We start from the raw sequence: 27,951 nt of genomic DNA on the forward strand, positions 1-27,951 counted from the left end.
GTAACTAACTGCTTTTCTCTTGCTGCTTTTAGGATTCTCTCTTTGTCTTTAACCTTTGGCATTTTGATTATGATGTGTCTTGGTGTGGATCTCTTTGGGTTCATCTTGTTTGGGACTCTCTGTGCTTCCTGGACTTGTATGTCTAATTCCCTCTCCAGGTTCAGAAACTTTTCAGTCATTATTTCTTTAAATACATTTGCAATCCTTTGTTCTCTCTCTTCTCCTTCTGGTACCTCTTTGATGTGAACGTTGTTATACTTCATGTTGTCCCAGAGGTCCTTTAAACTATCCTCATTTTTTAAAAATTCTTTTTTCTTATAGCAGTTCTGATTGGGTGTTTTCTGCTACCTTGTCTTCTAAATCACTGATTAAATCCTCTGCTTCATCTATCTGCTGTTGATTCCTTCTAGTTTATTCTTCATTTCAGTTATTGTATTCTTCTTTTCTAACTTGTTCTTTTTTTATGGTTTCTATGTCCTTTTTTATGCTTACTACCTATTTGTTGAAATTCTTACTAATTTTCTGAGCCTCCTTATGACCAGTGTTTTGAACTCTGTATCTGGTAGATTACCTCCAATTCATTCAGTTCTTTTTCTAAAGATTTCTCCTGATTTTTTATTTGTGACATGATTTTTTATTTCCTCATATTGGCTGCCTCTCTGTGTTTGTTTCTGTATATTAGGTAGATCTGCTATGTCTCTCAGTCTTATCAGGGTGGCCTTATGTAGTTGGTGTTCGGTGGAGACCAATGATGCAGTCTATCTGGTCACCTGAGCCAGATGCTCCAGGAGTGTCCCTTGTGTGGATTGTGTGTGCCCTCCTGTTGTAGTTGAGCCTTGATTGCATGTCAGTAGGTGGGATTGACCCTTACACTTCCTGGTTGTGAGGATTGGCCATGACCATAGTGTATGAGCTACTGTGCAGGGACTGACCCATGGAGTAGGATTTGCCCCAGTGGGCTCTGGTGCCTGCCAAGACCACCCTTTGTGTGTGCTGCTTGTGGAAACAGTCGGGTGGTGTTCTGTTGCAGTTTGAAACCAGCCACCAGGTGTGCTGGTTCTGGGACCTCTTGGAAGGGGCTCCTGTGCAGGCCAAGATTAGCTGCTACCTCTGATTGGCCCAGAGCTACCTGGTAGGAGCTACAAAGCAATCTGCAGTTGGTCACTGCCTGTGCTGGACCTGGAGGTGTGTAGAAGAAGCCATGCTGTGAAACAAGGTCTGGCCATCCCCAGTTCTGGACCTGGGACAGCTCAGGAAAATGCCCAGGGCACCCTGAGGCCTGTTATTTCCTGCCAGCTGTCCATAAGCTCAGTCGCCAAAAGAGCCTCAGGTTGGTATAGAAGTTGGGTGGGGCAGGGTCTCAGGGAGTCACCAGTGTGGGGTGCGTGGTGTTCACCAGGCCAATGAAAATTCAGATTTGGGGGAGGGCTCAACACAGGCACAGTGGCAGCTTTCCCTCCAGTCATTGCCCTGAAGCCATACAACTCAGTCTCTCCCTTTATGTCTCTGGCATCTTCCAAGTTTCTGTCCCTCTACCAGCACCCAGGGTAAGTGCCTGGGAATGAGAGATGCTGTGAGTGGATCCTTTAAGAGGATGCCTGGGTTTTTTGATGCCTTCTGTCTCACCCAGATGGATGGAATCCCCTTTGATTTTCACAGCCAGATATTGTGGGGGCCGCTTTTCCCAGCTCTGGTGCTCTGGGCTGAGGACACTGGTGTGGAGCTGGGACCCCTTGCTCTTCAGGGGGCATCTCTGCAGCTGAGAGATCCCTCCCAATTCTCGACTGCCACACGTGGGTGTGGGGCCAGCCCGTTTCATGTCTCTCTGCCCCTCCTACCAGTCTAGAAGTGGCTTCTTCTTTATATCCTTAGTTATTGGATTTCTGTTCAACTAGCCTTTGGATCATTCTCCAGATTGGTTATTCTATAATTTAGTTGTAATTTTAATATGGTCATGGAAGGAAGCAAGCACAGCATTTACCTACTCCACCATTTTGACTGGAACCCCTGTTCAGCCATTTTAAAAATTAACCAGCTAACTATTAAACAGTAACTACCCACTGTTGAAATGAAAATCAAAAGCTCCAGTGAAAAATTCTACTGGGTTTTCACCTGTTCAACATATGAACAGAGAAATTGGTCAGTTCCTATACTGGACTCTTGTTTTTTTCTGAAGGCTATATAATTTATGATAGTTGTATAAATAGCCAGTTGAAATTGATCTACTCTTAAGAAAATATGGTACAATTTCTCTTTCAGACAGTAGAACTCTAATGGCAAATATTTAACAACATTTAAAGATTCTCAAACAATAATAATTAAATTATTTTGATTTAAAGTTGATTTTAAAACTGTGTGTTTTCTTCTTGTAATTTTGAACAGTAATTACATTTTTTATTTCTTCCCCCATATGTTCCTAAGTTAAAATGTCACATGGAGGTGGAGGCAATAGCACGTTGCTATTCCTTTGGGGGAAGAAAACCAGATTTCTCTTTCAAAATCAAAGCCTAAAACATAAAATAAATAAATAAATAAATACCCAAATTGCATGATACATGTGTAGACTTTTAAGTTCCCTATTGATAATATGATGAGAAAGTCCTAATAAAGCCATGTTAACTAAATGAAGTTATTTTTAAAATCAGTCAATATTTTCTGGAACACTATTTTTGTAGTTAACATTTTCTAAAGATCTGCAACTTGTGCTTCTGGCATCATCCACACTAAAGTAGAGATATAATCTTGCCCAAGGCTAGGCTCTCTCAAAAGTTCAGAGAAAGACTCACACTGGGAAAAGAAAGGATTTACATTAGGGAAATGGGCACTGCATTAATTGACTTAGTAACATTATAATGGTTCTAGTTAGACCTCCTGGAAGATGGAGAGCCAAGGATTGTGAAGTGGGATGCATTTCCTCGGGGATGTGAAAATAGCTAGATTTTTAAACTGGGATCTAACAGCACTGAGAACATATAAAGTTATGTTCTACTGAGTCTGAAATGGCAAGGGGACAATGAACAGAGATGATCAGAAGAGCAGGGGACTAAAGCAGTCAGGGCCAGAAAAGACGAAGTCATTCTCCAACTCTTGCCTGATGGCTCATTTTCAAGACCTAGGAAACTGGTTCTCAACTAGCATTCCCCCCTCCCTCCCCCAGGGTGTGCTACTGAATTCAGATTGATGTGTACAAAGCCCATTTTTGCCATGTGTCATGTGACGGAAGGCTGAGCTGAGTGGATCTTATGACATAGTGTAGATCAGAGCATGACTTGCTGTGAATAAGAGAGAAGAGGCAAAGAATAGTGTCAGGCTGGTGCCAGAGAAAGACTCTGTTTATTATATTTGAAATAAATGTAGTCTCATGAGATTATGAAAGAGAATGATCAAGGCAGTGAACCTCGACCCTCAAACAGTAACAACATGAGAAAGATGACCAAGGGACTGTGAATGCAAATGAGTATTTTCAGAGTGCTATCCCCAAAGTCCACATTCAAACTGTGCCTCAAGCAAACAAACAAACAAAAAAACTGCCTTGAGGAATCGAGGGCAGCTTGTATAAATAGCATTCTGGATAGGACAGATACCTTTATGTGTTCAAGAAATATAAAGTTATGTTCTACACAGAATGCTGTTGTAGCACAAAGCAGGCTAAACTTTCTCTTATCTAAAAAAAAAAACTCGAAGAACAGCAAAGTCCTTCACATGTTCAGGACAATTTTGAGCTTATCTGAACTGTAAACTTGAACAACAATAAAGAAAAGGGATCGGTAACTTTTTCTTTTTTTTTTTTTTTGACTCACGTCCCGTCCATCTGAATCAAACTGCAGCTTAACCCCATTTCTGCTTAATCCCACCTGAAGACTGGCTTCCAGGATCAGCAAGGGAAATCCTTGCTCTCCATTTGCCACAAGATGCTTTTCAGAGTCAGCTGGGCTGCCATGTACATAAATACCATGGGTACCTATCTCTACCATTGACTTCTGTAGAGAATTCTCTCCCACCTGCCTCCTCCTCTCTGATTCTCATGCCAGCAAGTTTTGGAATGGCCCAACTTGAGACACTGTTCTGAGAGCAACAATGGCCTGCATGACTAAAGTCTTCATAATGTTTGATAACCATTGGGTCTGCTCTCTGAACAAGAGGCACGTGGCACTTTAGAACTTGCTTCATGATTACTACCCATCCCACTATGGAATGGCCTCTGGGTGAAACTTAGAGCCGCAAGCTACTGAAATGGCAAACATGGCGTGTCTTCTGACACTTGCTAGGTATTTCGTATAATGCACATTAAGCCGTTGTGTGCTGTGGAAATCACTGTCGGTTTATATGGCTGTTAAACACGCATTTTCATATTTTGAGGACAAGTGTGTACCGTGTTCTCTGGGATGGAGTTTTGCGTGGTGGGCAGTGAGTAAGGAGACAGTATGTGGCCACAAAATTGCTGGATTTAAAAAAGTTGACCACTGAAAAAAGTTGACCACTGAGTGTTTAGTAGCACGTTGAGACTGCCCTCAGTTGGGTATTTTTCAAGCATGGTTTTGCTACAGTGTGTTTCTCCTTCTTCCTTTATTTGAATTCACATTCTTCTTTTAACTGGGAGGAGCATCTGAGGAATACAAAAGACTTGGCCATCAAAATGGATCTCATCCATGAAAATACCTCCTACTCAAAATAATAGGTCATAAAACCTGGAAATTAATTGAGAAATATATGTACCTACTATGTCTTCAACCCCATGCTAGGCGTTATAAAGGAATATAAAAATAAGACACAATGGGAGAGGTAAGATTTATTTTATACCAGCAAAATGCTAAATAACATTTAATTAAGTAATCAATTGGCTGGTACCAATTCTAAATTCCAAAGGAACTCACAGAAAAAGGTGAAAAGTCAAGGAAGGCTTCATGAAGGAGGTGGTGTTTTCTGGGACCTGAAGGATGGGTAGGAACTGGCTTAGACTGGAGGCAGCACATGAGCCAAGGTATGGATGGAGTGAAAAGTGTGGCATGATTCTTGGACAGTGAGGTGAGTGGCCAGAGCAGAGGGTATGGGGAGGAGAGATGAAAAATAAAGCTGAATGGTAGGGTGGGGTCAGATGGTGGGAGGCTCTGAGATTCAAGCAAAGAAGTAAGACTCAATGTGATAGAGAACAGCGTCCAACTGAAGGTTTCTGAGTAGTAAAATGCTTAATGTGGTATTTAAGATTAGCTTGTATGTTTCTTTCAGAGAGAGAAAACAAAGCATCCTGCAAATTTGCCAGTGAAATATCTTTTTGTAGTTTCAATGGTTTATTTTTGTAAAGTGTAATTCTTTTCTTTATTACAAAAGAAATGCAGTTCATAATGGAAAAATAAAGACAAGCAGGAAGAAAAATTAAAACACTCAAAACCCTATTAACCTTGAAATAAAAACTGCAAATAGCTTACGTTATACTTTTTCAGACCCCTTTTTAACGACTGTAATGGAGACGACTGGCTTTACACTGAAATCCCTTTTCATATTTGAATCTGGGATGTGGCTGCCCACCTTGAACTGAATGTTTTAGCCTCTCCTGCAACTAGGTAGGGCCTCAGGAGGAAAGTCTAACCAGCGGAGTGTGGGCGGAAGTGACATGTGCAACCTGCTTCAGAGATAATCTCTGGCCCCGCATCTTAGCTAGAAAAGCAACAACCTGGAAAGTCACATGTGGAAGACAACAGAACCATCGTCAGCCAGAGTCCCTGAAAGTCCAAGTGGAGGAGAGCTGCCTGCCGATCTGGCCCATCCAACTGGACTGTCACACATGCAAAAAATAAACTTCTATCTTGATTGAGTCCTTGCATTTTTGGTCCCTTTGTTATGGCAGCTAACGTTACCCTAACATATTTGTTTATGTATTTGTATAATTTTTTTTTTTTTTTACAAAACTAGAATTGTACCATAAATACTATGTCACTTAATACATTGATTGCATCAATAAGTACCATTCTATAATTTTTCAACCTTATTTTGAAAAATTTCAAATCTACAGAGAAGTTGATAGAATGCTACAAATAACATCCATATTTTTTACCTTGCCAATTTGCTTTATTTCTATTTATATTCTTTTTCTGAACAATTTCAAAGTGACTAGACTTCATAATATGTCACCTGTAAATACTTTAACATGCATCTCCTATGAAAATAGACATTCTCTTCTCCTACAAAGCCACAATATCATTACATTACCTAAGAAAATTTAATAGTTCCATAACATTAACCAATATGTAGATCATACTCAAACCCAAATGTCCCTGAAATGTCTTTTTAGCTTTTTGTTTTGATCTATGATCAATCAAGGTACATGCATTGTATGTAGTTATTATGTCTCTAGTCTTCAGTTCTCTGCTGTTTTTACTGGTTTTTAAAAATGTTTTAAAGAGTCCCTGCCTCATAGGATGTCCTATATTCTGAATTTGATTGTTTCCTCATATAAAATTCAGGTTAATAATTTTTTGGTATGAATATCCTACAGGTGATGTGCTGTCCTTTTTTATAATATCACATCAGCACCGAAAAATGCTGTTTGGAAATGATGTTTGATCTCTGAAGTCAGGTGGTAACAGCCATATTTCTCCAATGGAAAGGTACAGTTCTGCCCCTTTTGTAATTAGTATGTAATCTATTGGATGATTCTCTGACACTAAATGGCCTTATTCCTAAACAACATTTCACCCAATGATTTTAGTATCTTTTGATGTGCTTTGCCTGTATTGATAATTACAGTGGGATAGCAAAGTGATAATTTTTCTAGTTCTATCATCTCTTCTACAATTATTAGCTGGCATTCTACTCTAAAAACAAAAACAAAAAACTCCATTTATTTATTTTGGTCACTGTGGTCTCAAGGATATGTTTTATTCAATTACCTCTTTACATTTTTTGATGCTCAAATGTACCAAAAACGATAAGTGGGAGTCCATTGAGTCTTTGAGCACTTCTTTGCTTTTTGGTACAATAAAATACTGTAGTCTCACCTTGTACTTTACCTGCCTCAGAACAGGAATTAGCTATTTTCCCAAGAAGCTCTGGTTCCTTTTAGTTGAGAATGGTATTTAGAAACCAATATCTGCGTGCTAAGTGTGTTCACTGCTACTGGGGTGACATTGTTCCTAAGTCCTTTCAATGGAGTTAATTAGAAACATGTGCTTTAAAAATCATGAATTCATAGAAATACTTCTAATTAAAAATTAACACTATATGGGGTTTTCCCTTCCTTTTATATTTGTATCCCTTTTCTATTACATTTTAAATATTTTTATTAATTAAATTAATATATTCATTTGTTTTACTCTGCAACAAACATGAAATAATTTCAGAATCACAATACAAATATTACTCTAACAGTAAACTCAGTAAATAAAGTTTATTATTTCTTTGAAGTTCTCTTTGTCTTTAGAGTATATTCCTCATTGTATGGCCCCATCATAATTCTTTTTGCTGGTCACGTAGGTTGCTTCCAACTTTTTCTATGATAAATAGTGCTATGATATATATCCTTATATATTTATCAGCATCTTTATCTCTTTAAGATCCTCAAAGTGGGAATTTATACTATTAGATTGAAAGCATCACAAACATTTTAAATTTTTTTGTTCCCAAATTGTCCTCCAAAAATATTGTACCAATTTACATTTCTAGATGTATACAAGAATGCCAGTTTCTACATAACTTTTCCAATTTTTGTCTTTTAAAAAGTCTGTAATTTTGGAAAAAGATTATAATTTTTAACTTGTATGTAATTTTTTTTTTTTTTAAGATTTTATTGGGGAAGGGGAACAGGACTTTATTGGGAAACAGTTTGTATTTCCAGGACTTTTTTCCAAATCAAGTTGTTGTCCTTTCAATCTTAGTTGTGGAGGGTGCCGTTCAGCTTCAAGTTGTTGTCCTTTCAGTCTTAGTCGTGGAGGGCGCAGCTCAGCACCAGGTCCAGTTGCTGTTGCTAGTTGCAGGGGGCGCAGCCCACCATCCCTTGCGGGAGTCAAACCAGCAACCTTGTGGTTGAGAGGATGCGCTCCAACCAACTGAGCCATCTGGGAGCTCAGTGGCAGCTCGGCTCAAGGTGCCGTGTTCAATTTTAGTTGCAGGGGGCGCTGCCCACCATCCCTTGTGGGAGTCGAGGAATTGAACTGGCAGCCTTGTGGTTGAGAGCCCATTGGCACATGTGGGAATCAAACTGACAGCCTTTGGAGTTAGGAGCATGGAGCTCTAACCGCCTGAGCCACTGGGCCGGCCCTGAATGTAATTTTAATTATTACAAAGATTCATTTATTTGTCTAATCTATTTAGAATATATATTCCATCTATTTATAAAAAGGATCTGAGATGACTTAGGTAGAAAGTTAAACTCAAACAGTCTCTTAAAAATTGAACAAGAAGAGGCAAAACTAATTTATGGTGGAAACACTCAAAACAATGGTTGCCTCTGAGAGGGACATCGGCAGGAATTGACTGGGCAGGGGCATGAGGGGACTTCATGGAATGATGGATACTTGGTGGGGGTTTGGGTTACATGGTTACATGTATATGCCAAAAATCATAAAATATTACTCTTAAAATTCATATAATTCATTGTAGGTAATTTTTACCTCTAGAACAAAAACTGAGAAAAACATGAACTATCAAAATTACAAAAATGTAACCATATGCATTGGAATATGGGAATGATGAGTAAAACAAAGATTGCCCTTGTAGAGTAGTCTAAGTGGGGAGGTAGATAATTCAATCAAATAATTATTAAATAAGTGTAAAATTACAAGTCATATATATATATATACACACACACACATATATATGTACACACACACACACACACACACACACACATATATATATATATATATATTTTTTTTTTTTTTCTTAAAGGAAATGTATGGACAGCCATTAGAAGATAGGGCAGAGGGGTCCAGATCTAGTTGGGGGAGGGAGCAGTTGGGGAAAACCTCCCTAAGGAAGTGATCTGGGCTGAGATCTGAGGCATGGCAGGAAGGTGGGGTGAGTGTTACAAAAAGTAGGAACAGCATGTGCAAAGACTCTCTAGCAGGAGGTGGCCTGGCACATAAGAGGACCCAAAGCCAGTGTGGATGCAGCATAGAGCGTTACAGAGGACCAGATCGCGCAAGGTCTGGTTGCCTACATCATGGATTTTGGTCCCCTTTCTAAAAGCCACAGGAAGCCATGAAAGGGGTTTAAGCAGGCAAGTAAAGTGATCTGAGTTCCATCTGTCAATATCTCTCTACCTGTAGTAGCTAAAGTGGGATTTGGGGGCAGGAGTAGAAGTGTGGAGTCTTGTTAGGAGGCCTTCGCTGTAATTTAGCCAGGATAGTGGAGAACACAGAGATGGATTAAAAAGATGCTGGGGAAGTAAAATTGATAGGACTTGGTGAAGCATTGATTATGAGGGTGAGGAGGAAAGCGGCAGATTCTGATGATACCCATACAAGGAAGAACGAAAGGGCTAGATGGGGAACTTGAACAGAGGGCCTGTTGATTTTGAGATGATTTTGAGACATCCAAGCAGAGGTTATTGCATAAACAATTGGATACTCAGATCTGGGTATCAAGCGAGGTTTGCGTTGGAAATATAGATTTGGGAGTCATTGGCAGTTAACGTCTTGATGTTTGGCAGTTAAAATCTTGATGAATTAACTTAAAGAATATACAGAGAGGGGCTTCTTGGGGATGCGGCATAAACGTGGATGGGAAAAAAAAAATTACATCTTTATTTCCACTAACCTCTAACCGAAATCTAGGCATATCTTTCATTTACGAATGCAGACAACAAACCACAGTAGTATTAGCAGTACCCACGATTTCATTACCAATAGAAATCACAGATATTTTCACATTTCGTTAAATTTGTTGCAGATGTCTCAAAATACCCTTTACACCCATCACTTGTTATTTAATGTGTTAATAAAGAAGCACATATATTACTGAATCACAGCTTTCTAAAAATATTTTGATGATTATTTCAATAAAAGTGGTTTCCTTTGAAATCCTATGTATCTTATTTTATACGTTTGAATATGTCCTGAGTTGAGGATCTAGAGAGTTCACCATACTAAGAGGTCTGTGGTACAAAAATAGGGTAAAGCCTCCAGGTATAGAGTGAGAAGAGATCTGAGCCTCGAGGGGATCCAGGACCCAGAGCCTGGGTGGAGGAGGATGAGACAAGGGAGGAAGCCAGGAGAAGAACGTGACTTTGCAGAAGCTCAGAGATGCAGTGTTTCCAGGAGGATCGCGTGGCCAGGCGAGTGAGTCATGGTTGCCGAGAGGTCAAGCATGGTGAGGATTGAAAGAGACCTGCTGCATTCAGAGACGTGGAAGTCATTTGAAGAACAGCCATTTCTGTGGAATGACGAGTGTGGAAGCCAGATTGGAGTGGGTTGAGGAGTGAGTAGGAGGTGGGGAAATGGAGTCAGTCAGTGTAAATAATTATTTTGAGAACTTTGGCTGTGAAGAAGAAATAAGTGGAGGGGATGTGGGATCAAGGAAGGGCTGTTCTGTTTTGTTTTTTTTTTTCTTCTTTTTTTTTGGTATGGGACCTTAGATCACGATTAAATGCTGATGAGAAGGCTCTGGTACAGGGTTGAAGATCCAGGCAGGGAAAGGATGATGGATGGAGTAGGGGTCCTGAGGAGAGTTAGGAGGTAGGACCCTGAGCACAGGTGGAGAGGTGGGAATGAGGGGAGAGTGGTGCATAAGGAAGGAGGTGGCTGGGCTGGGCAGCAGGGAGCTGAGGAAGCTTCCATCTGAGGACTGAGGGATTGAAGATTCGGGAAATAGAAGGTTTGAAGTGGGAGAGAGAGCTGACCAGAGAAATAGTGCAGCACTGAGGAGTTACAGGAGGTTAGTGGCTGTGATCTTTTGGTGGCACCATTTTGCAAAGTAAGATGGTTTTTCTCCAGCAGCCACCAGTGGCCTGGGTGTGGGCTCAGAGACCATGGATGGGTGAGATTTTGCCAGAGAGATGTGAAAAAGAAAAAAGAAAAAAAGACAAGGGGCATGGGAACTATTAAGAGGATCAAGCAGAGAACCTAGACTGCTTAGGAAGGGAAAGTCAGTACATAGACGGCAATGAGAAGGCAAAGGGAGAGGAACCAATGGACCAGAGGTCCCCAAGAGACAGCAGAAATGTCATGGTAGAAATGGATGGGCAGGAAAGCAGGAGAGCTGAAAGCTGGTGATGATCGCGAGATTTGGGAGATGGAGACCCTTTGGTTGATGACAGTCTAGGATGTGCTGCTGGGAGGGGGACACTTGAGGTGCATCAGGGACTGAGAAAGTAGGATGTGGCTGGATTATCCAGGATACATGCTGAAGTCATCTAGGATTGTGGCAGGAAACCAGGAGAGGGGGTGAACAGAGACAGAGCCACTACCAGAGTCTTCACTGAACAAGAGAAGAGGGGCCGGGATGAAGTAGTGGTGGTGGTGGGGGGGAGGTGGTGGTGGAATAAAACAGCACAAGCCTCAGTGGACCCATGCTTCCAACAGAGCCTGGGAGCAGTGGTCTGCGAGCAGCACTGGGGAGCAAGAAGGGCACCCTCCTGCCTCCTGATCCTAAGGACAGAAGCAGCCTCCTCTCAGGGAGGGGAGCTCTGGAAAGACGTCTGAAGCACATTTCCTGTGCTGCAGGGAGACCAGAAGGCTCACCTTTTTCCAAATGTGCCCATCTCTCCTTGACCTAGGCTATTCCTTTCTGTAATGTCTGCTTACCTATAATGTCTGCCCTACCTCAGCTCCCCACCCCCATTTCCAGTTCCCCAAATCCTGCCCATGCCTTAAGATCCAGCTGAAAATCTGCCTCCTCTGTGAAGCTTTCCCAAGTTTCCTTTTGCTTTTTTATTACACTCATCGGATACTGTCTTGAACTGCAGGCATTTGTGTAACATCTTATTTCACCAACACTGTGAACTACCCAAGGACTGGGGCATGGTTTATTCATTACTGTGTCCCCAAAGCCCCTAACACAGTGTCTTGGACACAGGGGTTTATAATTCCTTAACAAATAAAGCAATGTAAAAACAAAACAAAAGAAAGTTTCAGGATGAAATATGATCTATTTCATGTATGGTATAAATCATGTTTAATGCAGGTATGCACCTGAATAATAATAATAACACCTCACAATGGAAAAAATTTTAAATTTTGATATCTGAATTTTGATTGGTTTTAACAAGTTTTTTTCATTTTAAAAATTAATTAGAACCATTTTTTAAATGGGAATTTTTAATAAAATGCAGTAAACTGAAATACATAGCACCACAAAAAATGGGAGAAAAGTCACTTCATTATAATCTTCCTTCATGCAATTTCTGAGCTGCTGAGTCCAATTAACACAGAGAGCTATGGGTCAGAGGCACCAACAATTTCACGGAGCTAGGATAACAATTGGTGTTTGTACCACCCGGCCATGTGGCAGAAGCGCCCTACTGGAAGGATTGACTCTAGGGTGTCTTGCTTATCTGTTGAAAAAAGCAGGACGACGTTCTGGAAGCAGCTGCAATTTAAACTGACAGTTGCCCCATTTTACTGCCATGCCCTATTTTAAAACTACCTACTGGAACTCAGACAAAGCACAGAAACGAAGGAGAAACGAGGCGCTGCTGGCATTGCCCAAGACGCAGTTATTTTTGTTTGCTCCATTAATGCCGTTGAAGGTCTCCAGCATCCTGGTTTGCCCACAGAGGGGCCTGCACACCAGGTAATCCAGTTAATCTATAATCTTATCATCAAAGAAAGAACCAATGCAGTCTGGTGAGTTATCCGGCAGAATGTTCAGTCACTGCAAGATGACGTCTGTTATCAAGTATAGTGAATCCTGGGCTGACTGTGGGCCCTTCTGCGTTTCCTCAGTGCCCAGAGAGCTGCCACCCAGCTGTTCTTACGTCTTTGTGTTCTTGCCTACCTGTGACAAAAGCAACTATCAGAGCTTTAAAGAAGCCATCTGTCCCTTTGCAGAGTGGTATGCCAGGACAAGAACGCTATCTTTAGCTGGTTACTCTGGTCACCACCAGGGCAGAGGTTTCCAAATCGTTGATTGTAATTGACTAATCTTCCAGCCCAAACTGGCCATAGCACACTGGCAGCCTGGCCTAACTACTCGCCTCTCAATAGTTTCAAACCAGGTCGGGGGGCACTCACCAATCCATGTAACAGTGTCCCTTTCTGCTCTTGTGCCGGATGAGGATTCCTGCCCTGGCTGTTACGGCTCTGTCGCTACGACTTCAACACGTGCGCATTCCTAAAACACTCTTGCAACTGTCAACCATCAAACATTCACCTAGCCTCTGTTATGTGGTGATCATTGGGAATACAACAATAAACATGCTTTCTCTGGAGTAGTTCCCAGCCTGAGGCAGGAGGCAGAGGGGAAGGTGTATGTACCTCCAGGTATGTTTGAGTCCAGAGGGTGTTATGGGAATAACAAAGGAAGGACAAGAACAAAGTCACCTGACCCTCAGGAAAAGCCCTGGAAACTCTTCCCTGAGGAGGTGCCCTCAGAGTTGAGAGCCCGGCCATCAAGGGCCTTGAGTACCTGGCTACAGTATTTGAACTTGATCCCCAAGACAATGGGGAATGACTAAAGAATTTTTAATAGAGGAGTGACATGATCCAATTTGCTTCTAGAGGGATCAATCTTACTGCAGCCCGGAAGACTGGCTGGAAGGAGTGCGGTGAAGACAAAACGAGCAGGGAAATGACCCCTGCAACAATCCAGGCACACAAAAAACAGGCTCCTGGAAAGGGAGGTGCTGGTGGACAGATTCAAGAGAAAAGAGATAAGACAGTCCAGCTTTGGTGTCTGATTCCTGTGAAGTGTGAGAAGGAGCAGGAGGAGGCGTCTTAGATCATTTCCAGAATCCTGGCTGGGGCAGAAATAGATTCAGGAAGAGGAACAATTTGAGGGGAGTAGATGATGCATTCAGCATCTTGAGTCCGAGGGACTTGTGGGACACGCCAAGGTGAGCAGATCAACAGCTAAAATGGAAAACAAACTCAAATGAAAATTCCCACAGATCCGCACTTGTCATCCTGTGGGCTGCACACTCCCTCGCCATGACGCACGCTTGGGGCTGGAGGTGCCGTGTGCAGAGTGGCTTCGTTACTCAGGTGCACCTCGAGGGCGCGGAATCTGAGCCAGAGTCAAGAGGGCGGCTGTGACAAACACCACGCCAGGTGTTAGCGATGACTCACAGCCTCCAAGGGTGGGGCCCTTTGGCAGCTAGAACCAGAGTGTACGTCTGTGACCTGCCTCATCCGCAACAGGCCCAGGGACAGAAAGAAGGGAGGTCTGACCCACAGGAATCCGACAACAAACAAGCAGAAGTTAGAGAAAATTACAAGGGTGACTCATGGAATGCGTATGTCATGTGCTAAGCCCTGGCTGCTTTCACGACACTGTTCAGGGTGTTGGTAGGTTGACATTGACAGATTAATGGGAGAACAACTCCCGAAAGCTGTTTGAAAGAGGAGAAGCTAAAGGTTTCACAGGCAGGATAGGCGGAATAAATAGGTAATGAAAGGAGTCAGGCAAATATACCCAGTTGTTACAAAAACACAAAATGCAAATTGAGCCAGCCAGAGCTGCAGTATGCAAAGCATTATATTGTGGATTATGCAGTTTCTGGGAGAAAAAAAAAATCCTTCCTGGCCCACGGGGTCTTGTCTTGTTTGTGTTTTGAACTTGACCACAGTCTGGAGCAGGGCTGTCCCACAGATCTTCCTGCAATGATGGAAATGGTCTGTATCTGCGTGGTCCAGTACGGCAGCCACGGACCACATGTGGCTACTGAGCACATGAAATGTGGCTAGTGAGACTAAGGAACTGACATTTCAATTTTATTTTCATTCATTTAAATTTAAAGTTAAATAGCCCCCAGGTGCTAGTGGCCACTGTATTGGACCGCATGGTTCTAGACTTTTGTTGCCTTCACGTACAGATGGACATTCTGCTTTTTAAGCCACTGCAGTTTACTTGAAAAAGCGTTATTTTTTATCCTCCAAAGTTTGTGTGGATTATCATGGACAGAACAATGAAAGTGTTTGTGTTGGGTAACTGCCTTCACCCTTCGGCTTACCTGGCTTTCTGGAAGATTTAGGTGATCTCACTGATGTAAACATCCTGTGGAGCCAGGCCAGGGCAGAGCCAGCTGCTGCTGGTATCAGGTGAACTGCCTCCTGCCCAATGTAACATGGGGTCCCTGTGACCTGGTACTTAGTTGCTCAGTTGCTGATGGCGAAAGGACAATAATCCTAGTCCTATCAGCAGAGCAAATAGTGCTCTTGAAAAACTGAGAGCTCATCTCCACCTACTTTGCCAACGAAGTAAATGCAGTGACAACACCTCCTCAGTCCTTGAGGTTTGTGCATTTGGAACAGTGTCCCATCCAGCAAGGATACAGGATCTTGGAAGATGAGAAGGGCCCAGGATGTGTGTCTTCATAGAAGGTTGCTGTTCCCCATCCTGGGCTAATTAATCATTTTCATCATTTTCTACGCAGAAATCAGGGCTCCTGTGCCTTCTCTGCGAAGGTTTGAGAGGGTGAAATATCCTGGTGCCCCTGGCAATCACAGTTGGCTCTTCTAGGCCAGCAGTGGTCCCCAGGGACACGATTTCCTGCTCGTATCGAGAGACGGCTTTGCTTGTTAGCCTATTAAATCGTCCAGCTTCTAGTTGTTATGTGGAGCTGATGCTTCTTTCCCTGTTAAATTCTAGTGTGATGAGACAGTTCACAAAGTTGTATGTAACTTTGAAAAGGGTCTAAAATTAAGTTGCTACATTAGGTTGGCTTTTACAAATGTGACCTGGGGCTGAGCTGAGGTATTAGAAGGTATTCTAGAAGCCTCCAGAACCTGCGCTCCCACTGATATCTGTTGGAGCATCATTTGCAAGAATAGTAAGACACCAAGGCAACTTATAATGTGATCTAATGTTAGTATGACATTTAAGAGTCTCACTCAGTCTCAGAATGATCCAGTGAGATAAGTATAATGGGAAGTATTTCCTTGGTGGGAAACTGAAGTGCTCAGAAGTAAAGTGGTTTTGCCTGAATTCACACTGTAATGAGGGACAGCGCTGGCCCTCGATGACAAGTGTTCTTTCTGCTATTCCACGCCACCCACTTAAATGTACTGAGGAGGTACCATTTTAAAGAACATCTCAGCACAGGCTTGATAGTTATTGCTTTGTCTTGGATTTAGATTTAACACAACCTCTGCCTACCCAGAGGTTAAAAGCCACTGGCCCTAGTGAGCAGGTTGTGCCAAATGGAGTGGACACCATGTGAACTGTGCATTTGGGGACCTGCCCACCTCTAGGCAGGTGTCTGGAAATGATAGCTTGAAACTGGCTCTATTACTTGATGGTCAAGGCCTCAATTCTTCCAAGCCCAACAGAATTGTGACAATCTGAGACTGGGTTGAGGAATGAGCAAGTGATGGAAATTGCGATACGTGTCAAAATTTGGTGGCGGCATGCTTGACGTAGTGCCTGTACAGTGGAGAAAATTTCCATGAATTAAGCAATCCACTTTCATACTACCCACTCAATCAGAGAGTGAACTTGCCTTCAGAAATCAGAGCCAAAGCGTTCCTTAGCGTTTCAGCCACAGCAATCTCTAGAAGGAAATGACTTAGGGGGATGTTCGTTAGGGAAGAGGTCTTTGGTTAGGTTTATACCATCTCATTGAGCTGTATCTTGCGCCGGCCCTTTTCTGACTGACCAAGGATCTTTTGCGCTTTAGTGCCTGATGTGAAATTTAATACAGTGAGCTCTGGAAATTGGATCAGTCTGGCCTCAATTCCCTTTGGGAGATGCCAGAATTCTCATTCACAGCCTCCTTCTGGGAGACTAGCTCCAGGAGGATCCTGCAGAAAGAGGCTTGGTAAGTTCTATATTCTCTCAGGATTCAAGATCTAGAAAGACAGGCCCAGACTATGAAGGTTTAAGAACAACCAGATTTTCTTAGAAATTTGGGTAGGGATTCAAACCTGGGAAGGGAATTCTCCAAACCAACCCACGATCCTGGGGACTGAGGATTTCCAAGACCCAGTTTGAGTCTCATACAGGATATCTGGCTTCCCTCGTACTGAACAAATGTTGTGAAGGATTGAGCCGGCAAGGATCAACGTCACGAGCACACGAGTCAGATGGCTGTTGAGAGTGATGCATTCAGTGACATCTTCTCTCACCCTGCCCTTCCTGCCCTTTGATGTCCAGAGGCCAATCCTCCAGGGTCCCCCTAAGAATATCTGTGATATAGAAAGCCAAGCAGAAGTGAATCTCACTGCAGAAAATTCTGATTTTGTCACTCTTCTCAGCAGAGAAGATGTGACCTTGAAGACACTTGTACAATCAAGGCCCAAACCCTTGGGATATGATTATCCTGAAAAAAACTGGGATTATGTAAGTAATGCTGTTTTGAGTTCTTTGACATATGAGGTACGGTGACATAGTACAAACAGGAAAACTCCTGCCCTTGTACTGCAGAATAGAAATTGCCAGTTTTATGCATTTAACCACATATTTTTGTCTTTATTTCATAATTACTTTTATATGGACAGCTATGTCCTATTTTAGATGTGGTCTGAGTGTTTTGCAATGATGATTTAAGGAATGAATAATTTTTATAGCGTGAAGAAGGAAACTTCAAGAATCTGTCACCAGCTTGTCCCCCAAACAAAGTTTGTGGAGAGGAGCATGAAACGTTAAGTCCTAGAATATCCCAGATTCATGAGTATTGCCATACAAAATGGCTACAACAATGCCTGTGGGTCTTTGCATGAAAATACAAGAACCCAGCTGCCCAGTGCTTAGTAATTCCAGTCTAGGAAGATTGCTACATGTTACCATTTGACTTAAATTACATTACTTTTTATTTTTAATCTGTCCTTGATTTTTGTTTCTAAGTACAAAAATACGAGAAGTCATCTTAATGCTAAAAATGAGTTGCTCTAGCCAAACTAGATTTAATTTTTGGATTAATCTCACTCCCTAAATTTAAACAGCATCAGGTTGATTAAATTATATTTCGTTCTCGAATAAGGAAAAGATCCAGGTGACATGTTCTTCTCAGCGCGGCCACAAATCTGAGATAGTCTCTCTCACCCTCACACTCTAGGGGAAATATTTTATCATGTGATTGTATGTTCTTAATAGGGAGGATAGATCTCTCCCAGGGATGCAGCTACATCCATAAACATCAATCATGGATGTTTTTAGGTGTCTTTTGAACATTAAATAACCGCAGTGTGAACATCCTAGATTAAAGAAGAAATCCCAACAAGACTCGATTGATTCAGGTATCCAGGATCTATCTCAGGGGTCCACACCACTGATAAAAAAGAGAGTCCATCCTCTAGAGTATATTTCAGGCATAAAATATTAAATAAGAATTCATAAAAGGCATATTACTCATCTTAAATCAATTCACCATGCTAACAACTGGTATTGAATGCAGCTTGTGGTACTTAGCTTACATCGGGTAAGTAAAATTCTTATGCAGATAAGATCTTACACATGAAATAGGATCGTATAGCTTAGTAGTTCAGAGCACTCCTTCTGGGGTTGGATTGCCTGGAACAGAATTCCTGCTCTACCACATACTGGCTGTGAAATCTTAGGTAAAGTTTCTTAACTTTTCTAAGGCTCAGTTTTCTCCTCTGTAAAATGAGGTGAATATATAGAGAGATTTATGAAAATTAAATAAGCTAATACACATAAAGTGCTCAGCACCATGCTGGAACATTGTAAGCACTCAAATAACAGTAACTACCACTACTGCTATTATCCTCATTCTCATATTACTACTAAATTGATATTATCATCCTGGACAAAAATATTTGAATTGGTAGTTATTATATGATACAGTTATTACTTCATTTTACTCTCTTCATTTAAAATAAAAACCACACCCAGCAATGCAGTGGCTTAGACTTTAAGGAAAGAAGAGCAAGGCCCAGCTCGGGTGAAGAGGGAAGGTCATATGGCCGGGGGTCGTATCCAGGATGGCAGCCCCTGACCCTGCCTCTCCCTGGCCTGAACTTTAGGATTCTTTAACATCTTCTTTTTGAGGCAATTTTTCCCTAAGTCACACACACACACACACACACACACACACACACACACACACACACTCACACTCACACACACACTCACACTCACACATGCGCGCGGCAGCAGTAGGAGAATGTCTTTCAGAATTCTAAGTACCTGTTTAGAAGATGACCCGCTTGAAAACCGGGATCTCTCAAAATTTGTCTCTTGCCCCCCAAACTGATCTCGTTTCTTCTCATTTGGGTCTTTTCTGTATTCCTGTTGTCTCAGACAAGCCTGGAGAACAAAATATAGTGTTGGCTTTTTTTGTCTTAGGTCTATGACTAGATTTGATAATGCTACGGTTACTTCCTGTTGTGAAGAACAAGAAATATCTGCTGTATATCTCCAGTGTTCATCAGCCTTGTTACCGAGTACGAACACTCTCGCCGAGGCCTCACTCCCTTCCTTTCGCCCCAAATGCCAGGTCGAAAATATTAGCCGCCGCTTTCATAAACTCACACAATAAACATACTAAGAGGCATTTTGTCAAGTATTTACCCATAATTGCCTCCTCAAGGAAGGAAGTATGTAATACACCATAATAATCCTCTGTCTGGTCTCTCTCTCTTCATAGCTCTTCCATACTCACCTCCACCCTACTCTGTCCACTTGGATTGCACCCTAGTTCCAGGCTGAGAGTTTTCATACATGAAACCTTTAGCACCTGCTGTTCCTTCTGCTTAGAATGCCTTCCACAGGATGTTCTCTTGGCAAATCCTGCTACTCCACTAAGAATTCGCTCCTGGCATCATTTACGTTTTCCCGGCCTCACCACTCTTCGCCACGCCAAGTTACTTGCTCCTTTATATCGACAAATCTTGAATTTTGCAACTTTTTCCTGTTGTATTTACTTGTTTTGTTTTTGAGCCTTTTCTCCTTCTGATCAGTGAGAACCCTGAGGGTAAGGACCACTTCTTACCTTCGGAATTCCCAGCATCTAGCATTTAATGTTCATTGAATCACATTTTTGCTTTGGAGGAAAATATCAATCCCCAAAATGTGGAATAATAAAAATAAAATAACTTTTTTATTTTTTAAAACACAATATAGAACCAAAATATTTCTCCTCCAGTCCAGGGACTGAACAAATCCAAAGAATATCATGTGCTACGGGGGTTTCAATTGGTATTTTAAATACTCCCAAAGAGTAAAACTTCTTGGAGCATTTCTATATCTGTAGATGCAGTCACTGAATTCACGACTGCCCTGCCAGAGCCAAATTATCTACTGCCATAGTAAAGAAAGGTGATGTAAAGACCAACAATATTGTTTCTAAACTATGCCAGACATGTCCTCCTTCCTGGCTGGGTTGAGAAAGGAAAGATTCCTTTGGCATTTCCCCCATTCTGTTAGAAAATACATCTCTTTCTTTGATGTAAAAGGACTGGCCAGGGTTTCCCTGCCATGAGGGAAGCCTAGTATTTCATGCTACAATAGTAAGAATAGAAATGACCTGATATTAACTAAACATTTCCCACTTGGAATTGCAACCGGAGAGTCAGTTATACTGTGCACTGGCCTTCAGATCACCTGCCGCAAGCAGAATCCTGGATTCCCAAGAAAATCGTACAGTTTCGGCCCACCTTGTTTAGAAAGGGAGGGTACTCCAAAATGGTTGCTGCTGCTGGCGTTGTTTTTTCTGTCCCACAGTTAATCTTATTTCCAAAAACTATGCCATGTAGAGAGTAAACCATTGTAATAAATAGTGGGCAGTGTTTGTTTTCATGAATAATTTAAACGAGGAAAGTCAAAAAATACTGGACAGTAACTATACAAAATATGATAAACAAACACCAAAGAGAGTCAGCTGGAGAGCTCAGCGAAAAACAGCTAAGTACGGGCCTCTCTTTTTCTATTCCTTTTATAATGACTTGAGATCAGAGCTACTGCTGGGGAGGAGCTCTGGTTTGGAGCGCTGCTTCTCCAAGCGGCAGATGTCTGTGTTATCCTAACCTCCTGGTATTAAAGGCACAAGAAGAAAATGCTGATGGGCTGAAAGTGGAGGAGCCAGTCCTAGCAAATGCTCGCAGGACCAAGGCAGAGTTTGTGGGATGAACAGGATTCTTGTGGGCTGAGTGTTTTTTGAAAATTCTTTCCAAGAATGCATGCAACTTAAATATTTCTTTACCAAAAGTGGATGAGGAATAGAATGGTTTGCAATGTTGAAATAAAGTTTCCCCTCTGACTCCTTATTTCTCCTCTCAGAGAGGAGCAGGAGAACAAACCAGTGGCAAAATAGGTACTTCCAATTTTTTAATCTTGATCCAGCCAAAAGTTCTGTGTAACTTTTACATCAGTCTTCTCCAAGTTATAGCCTGGTTGAGAAGGAACACAGGGACAGAGCCCAGGCCAGGGTTCTAACCCTAGAAACAGCAAGAATCCAAGAATCCAGCCATACTACACCCCCCACCACCACCACCGCAAGGGGCTAGCTTTCCTGTTATTTGTAAATGTTCATGATTTTTTTGTTGTTGATGCTGACATTGTTTCTACTTTGGGGGTCCGGAAGTGACAGGGGCAGAGGAGTGTGAGATCCATAGGATTAAGAGGAGGAATGGACTTGTAATTCATAGTCACCAGGGGCTCCCCTTACCCTGGAACTTTAAAAATATCCCCCTTTCAATTTCACGTGCCTGGAGCTAGATTGCTATAAATAAGTTCCCGTTCATGTGACAAAACTGGCTGAGAGCAGTCTTGAAATTGACAGCGTGTCAGGGAACTTCTTATTCCTTCCTTCCAGGGAGAATCAGGGCTTCCTCCTTCACTCCTCCTTGGTGTTGCCCCTCCTGCATCCCCACCCCCCCCAAGCACATCCCTCTGACTACAGCTCAGGCAGTGAGGCTGCCTTCTGTGCAGAAGCTACCACTGTGGGGGCAGAACACAGAAGTCGCATATATGCCTGTGGGGGATGACGTGGGTTTTGTGACTCACTGTAACTCAATACTGGTAAACACAACAACCCCCAGCTCTGCCACTTTCTAGCATCGTGACCTTGGGCGAGCTGACTAACTCCATTGATTCTCATTTCCCTCATCTGTAAGAGGGGGATGTGAGATGGGCCAGTGCTGCAAGATTGGTAAGAGATCATGAGGCACGGTTGGTAAGATGCTTAGCAGAGTGACTGGCTCTGGTGAGTGTTCAGTAGATGGCACTCATCACCATCACCATCACCGTCATCATCACCACCATCATTATGAGGCTTTTAATTGTTTCCAATCCCATTTCTTGGTTTACTTTGGTTTCTAAAGTCAGCCTTTGCCAAATAATGTGACTCTGATCTTGGTCATGGAAGAAGAAAGAATCTTTCTGTCCAGGCCTGAGGTTCATCCTTGTTTTTCTGCCCCTGAAAGAGTGGCATGTGTCCTCAGCCGGCCCATTCCCCACGCAGCCAACTGAGGAGATCCTGCTCTAGTTACACAGGTACCTCTGTAAACCACTTCTTGTCTTCAGTTTTACAGCTTTTTGAATCTACAGGGGTGCTCAAAGTTTCTTTCGTTTCTTTTGTTATCAGTCCCCTCCTTTACCTGGGCTCCTGGTGTCTGAAGAAGCCATCCAGGTTCCACAGGGACACTTCCCACTCTCGTAGTTCTGGTATAAAGACCATTCTAAGACCCGACTCTACATCTCAATCAACAGTGGCCCTGGCAAGGTTATTGTTCCGCAAACTCTGCAAGCATTTGGGGAAGTGGGAGTTGCCACTGCCTTCAACTGGTTCTTTTTGGGTTTTGTCCTTATGATCTACCATATGTAACCCAGAGTTTTAGGTTTTAATTATCATTGGTGACATTATTAAATAAATGTCATTAATTTTGAAAGGTTAACTAATCAAAGATGTAAAAGCAGTTTGATGTGCTAGTCCCTCAAATGAGTTTATTTTCTTGTTCTAGATGTGAAGAGCACAGAAACACATACCTCAGAGGTGAGCAGAGCAGAGAACCCTCCCTCTGACTCCCATGGAAAGGGAAGCTGAATTATCTCCATTCCCTGAACCCCCTGAGTGGCTGGTTCCAAACGCTCTCCCCTGGCATAGTCACCTATCATGTTCTTGAGCAGTTCATATCCTAACATTCAGTTGTTTGATCTGCACTTGAAGGAATCAGGATGAACAGTGACATGAAATGAAACCCATTTGAACACATTTGCTAGACTATGGAAAATCATTCTGAAATGCCAAGTGTAATCTTTTCAGCTCTCAGTGGGCATTAATGGCTAAATTCTGCCTCAAGTTACATACGCATATTTGACCAAAAGGAAGAGGAGAAAAAAAAAAGCTATGCAGCATGAACATCCTTAAAAAAATAGAGCCAAATTCTGAGATGGCATATAATTACGTACTAGTTACCAGATTCTGAAATAGCATGTAATATGCCAAATAGATGTTTATTTCCTCTTGTTTTTTCAAAAGGGTCCCACCCAACCACTGAAAGGAGTAGCATCAAAATAACTCAGGGTGGGTTTAACCCTCCTCTCATGCTGCTAGCACACAGACCTGTAAAGGCACTGCTAATTTGGTGCATACCAACCCTTAGCATATTTTAGGATGTAGCAGGAATAGTGTATAAAAGAGGTTTCTAAGGGCTTCAATTTGAGCCAGTTCATTAAAGGCGAGCCAAGCATAAGAAGGACTATGTGGCAAATGCGTATGGTTAGGGAGTCCTATCTAGTTATTAGGTCTCACACTATTTGTACACCCTGAAATGGGGACTCCCTACTGTCCAAGCAGGTGGCTGCACTGTGAGTAAAAGCTGGGATTTCCATAAATGTCTAGCCAAGTTATGTGACCCAGGGTTTTAATATCCACCCAATACAAAGTCTACCTTAGTAAATTATCTAAATACACATAGGTCATATATGGACCAAGTTATCTAGGGGTCATTAAAGTCACTCACCGATTCTCAAACCTCTACTTGAAATCCTTTCTGGAACAAGGCAAGGCATAGATTAAATAATATAACTGACTCATCGTGGTTCCCTTCAAAGCAGTTTCTGTGGGTTGCAATATAGTTACTTCAACAATACTCAGAACATCTTAAAGACAAGCCTATTTATTTTTTGCAGACTTTGTGGTGAGTGGCTTTGAAAATGCTTAATGGGGGCGAATTTGACGGTTAGGGTAGTTACAAGTCAGCTGGATCTAAGTCTGGTAAACAGAGTTGGTGGTCAAATTAGGTGACACTCGCTCTCCTCAATGACCAGGTGTTTGGTTCAACAGTGACGAATAAGACACACAAAAGATAGTTTCATAAGTGACGTGAGCGAGGTATGAAAAGGATAGTAAGGTGTTGGAGTGATGGAAATGTTCTAAAACCGATGATGGTGATGACTGCAAATTTGGTAAATTTACTAAACGTCATTAAATTATACAATTAAAATAGGTGAATTTTATAATATATAAACTATGCCTTAATAAAGTGGTTTTTTGTTTGTTTGTTTTTTAAAAGGTACTATGGGAATACAGAGGTTCCCTTTGGTTCTAAATTAAAACGGTGGTCCTCACCATCCTTGTCCAGAGAGTAAAAAAGAGGAGAGAAGAGGTTAGAGATGCGATTGAGGTTTAGGCTGGTCTTGCTGTGGTTCTCGGGTCTTGGACCTGCGTTGAAATGAGAGGAAACAACCAAGGGGTTTCATGCATTCCACTGGCGTAGCCAAAGTCACATTTTCGATAGATTTCAAGAAAGCAAGATTAGAGGCAAGGAGACTGGTTGTAAGGATATTGTAATAGTCTTGGAGGGAAACTCGGGAGGTTGGAACCAGCATTGGGGCAGGAGTATAAAAAGGAAAGCCCAAGTTCCTGAGCTTTGAGGTAACATGGCAGGACTCGGTAACTGGTGAGAGAGGAGGAGGAGTCAGGGCAGGCTTAGGTCATTGTCATCAGACAGGGACTACAGAGGAAGATGACAGGAGGATGGACATGAAGAGTGCAACTGTGGCCATGCTAATTTGTGGTGCCAATGCGACATCCAGTTGGAAATGTCCAACAAGCAGGTGTGCATCTGATTCTGACACCTTGGGAACACTCAGGATTACAAGTCATTAGTATGTGAGTGGCGGTGAAAACGTATGACAGGATGAGATGGGTCACAGAGACCTCATGAATTAGAAGAAAATTTGGTGGAGGATGGAACATTTGGGAGAATTAATGTTTGAGAGGCAGGGAGAAGATTGTGAGAGAAGCAGGAGGAAAATCAGGGGAGTGTGATGTCAGAAAGCCAAAGGAGTAACATTTCAAGAAGAAAGGAGTTATGGTGTCCAATGTACATAAAGCTCCAGAAAACGAAAGCTAAAAAGGTGTCCACTGAATTTGGCTACTGGTGAGAACAATTTCAGGGGAAGTGAGGTGACAGTCAGGCTGCAGTGGGTTAGGGAAAGAGTCGGAGGAGAGGAAGTGGAGCTAGAAATGTAGCTGACTGGGGACATCTGGAGACGGGAAAGTGCCAGGGCTGTGGCTAGAAAGGGACACATGGTCCACACACAATGCTTTGTTTAGTTCTTAGAAAGGACAGGCTTGAGCATGTTTGTAGGCTGGGCCAGTATGAAGAAGGGACAGTTCTGAGACACAGAAGAGAAGTCCATGGATGGAGAAGGGCTGGAGATGAAGGGGCGCGGACCAAGATCTCAGGCTGAGCATGAGCACTCAGAGTGTCACCTTAACTTTTGTGACCTGAGAGCTGGATGGGTGCGTGGCCTGGAACAGAAGGGGAGGTGTTGAGTGGCTTCCCACCTGATGGCTGTGGGTTCTTCGTTTTGCTTCATGTGTGTGTAAAACAGGAAGAGAAACTCTTTATTGAAAGTATGGGTATTGGAGGTTTGAAAAAAGTAGGAAAGTTTAAAATAGTGACAACAGAAGTTGCTGATGGACAAGTAACCACGTCGAAGTGAGTCATTCCTTTCTCTCCCTCATTCCCCCTCTCCATCTATCAGCAACATGTCTGTGCTGCTTCTATTTCCTGGGTTGGGCCACTTTTTGCCACCACCCTGGTCCAAGTCACCATAATTTCTATCCTAAATTTCTACTATAGTTTCTTTACTAGTTTTTCTGCTGCTTCTCTTGCCTCTTTCAGTCCTTTCCCTACACAGCAGCCAGAAAGATCTTCTAAAAATGTAGACCAGATTATACCACTCCCCTGCTTAAAATCATCCAATAATTCTCATTGTGATAAGAATAAACTCCAAATACCAGCTTTGTCCTGAAAGACTCGACATGACCTGGCCCTATCTACCTCTTCCATACTCTCCCTTGGTGTTTCAGCTACTCTGGACTTCTTTTGTTTCCTCCAATGCATTAAGTTAGTTCCTGCCTCAGGGCCTTTGCACTTGCTTTCCTTCTTAGGATTCTCTAGCTGGCTCTTTTCCATCATTTACTTCCACAGCCAAAGTTTCTTCCTCAAAGAGGCCTTCCCTGCTTGTGTAAAGGAGTATCATTTCACCCCCATTACCTCTATTTTATCTGCCTCATTTATTCATCAGTAACTGAAACTATCTTACATATTTATTTAGTTGTTCGTGTTCTCTCTCAGTCCTAGAACAGAAACTCTGGGAGAGAAGGGGCTTTGTTCGGGGCACTTAAGTATTATTATTAATAAGGACAGTATTAAAAGCCCAGCAGAGATTAGAAAATAAAACTGCAATGGCTCCAAGCCACACAGTTGTGTGATTTTTTTCAGCAGAGAATATAAAATAAGATTATCTTATGTGCCTGGTTTGGAGACCATTGCGAAGTCTTTTGAAACATGGGTTGAGTGGCAGAGGCATCTTTGTGAAAAGTAGATGGACTCCCAGCATGACTGGTTCGAATGTTTATGTTCTTACTTATTTTATAGAAATTCCCTCAACTTTATAGCCTTATAGGTACATTGGCAAGTTGTGGGAGGAATATGCTGACTCCATTTCCAGCCCCAAAGCTAAGCTGTGTTATACAGGTGAAATCAGGTTACCGAGATAGGCCTGGTTTCCTTGGTGACCTGGGAGGTTCAGTTATATTTGAAATTGTTAAGGAGGAGAAAAACCTGATAACGGCAGTTCTGTGTTTTCCTTAGGGATGGAGCACTTTTCAATCCTTAGCCAAGGCCAAGGACATGCCTCCTGGGTTGGTGAGGGTTGACCTCCCACCAGCACCAGCGGCTAACTGCTCTCAGAATCCCACACCCAGTCTGGCAAGTTTGTCCTATGCCAGCTCTGGGTAATTGCATCATGACTCCTCAGGCTCTCTGTCTGTTTTGTTTTTGCATGTAAACACTGTAACTAGGGTGATGAATAGTTAGCTTATTGTAAAATGTGCTAACCACCTTTCTTCTGGAGGGATGACAATGGAAGGCCATATCATTTGATAAATCATAGGGAGACCCAGTTAACTCTTTAATGTCTTTTTCCATGATAGCTGGTTTATCAAATTTAAGCCCTAGCATCATTTGTTGACAAGGTTTCTGTGCCAAGCTCTGTGCTAAATACTCTTAAAATGTTATTTCATTTGTACTAAGTTATGAGGTGGGTACTATTATTATCCCCATTTTACAGATGAGGAAACTGAGACTCAGAGAGGTAAAGTGGCTTTCCATAGTCACACCGCTTGTAAGTCGTGGGTTTTGGATTTTAGAAAGTATTACTGTTTATCATATACTAATACTGTATCCCGAATTTTTCCATAATACTGTAAGCGAAAGTAGAAGATAATTCTTGTTTTCTGCAATTACCTGATATTCAGAGTCCACCTTATGCTGCATGTCCCGCAGATATAGAACTTCACTGACAAACTTCTGCCTGTCCCTTGCTTCATGCAACATGATTCTTAATCCCCAACCTGCATATAAAAGATAAATAAATGTGCTGTGA

General features: G+C 42.2%; 1 protein-coding gene across 1 annotated transcript in view; it reads right to left on the minus strand.

Annotated features, from left to right (window-relative positions):
- Positions 1-27,951, minus strand: part of MARCHF10 (membrane associated ring-CH-type finger 10) — an 85,873-nt gene that overhangs the window by 52,217 nt on the left and 5,705 nt on the right. The window contains exons 2-3 of the mRNA XM_074320075.1: positions 27,813-27,919; positions 19,237-19,356 (exon numbers count right to left, since the gene is read on the minus strand). Of these exons, the coding sequence (XP_074176176.1) occupies positions 19,237-19,356; positions 27,813-27,902 (210 nt within the window). The 5' untranslated portion in view covers positions 27,903-27,919. The remainder of the gene's footprint in view (positions 1-19,236; positions 19,357-27,812; positions 27,920-27,951) is intronic.

The sequence above is a fragment of the Rhinolophus sinicus genome, linkage group LG15, assembly GCF_036562045.2.
Source record: "Rhinolophus sinicus isolate RSC01 linkage group LG15, ASM3656204v1, whole genome shotgun sequence".
Lineage (NCBI taxonomy): Eukaryota > Metazoa > Chordata > Mammalia > Chiroptera > Rhinolophidae > Rhinolophus > Rhinolophus sinicus.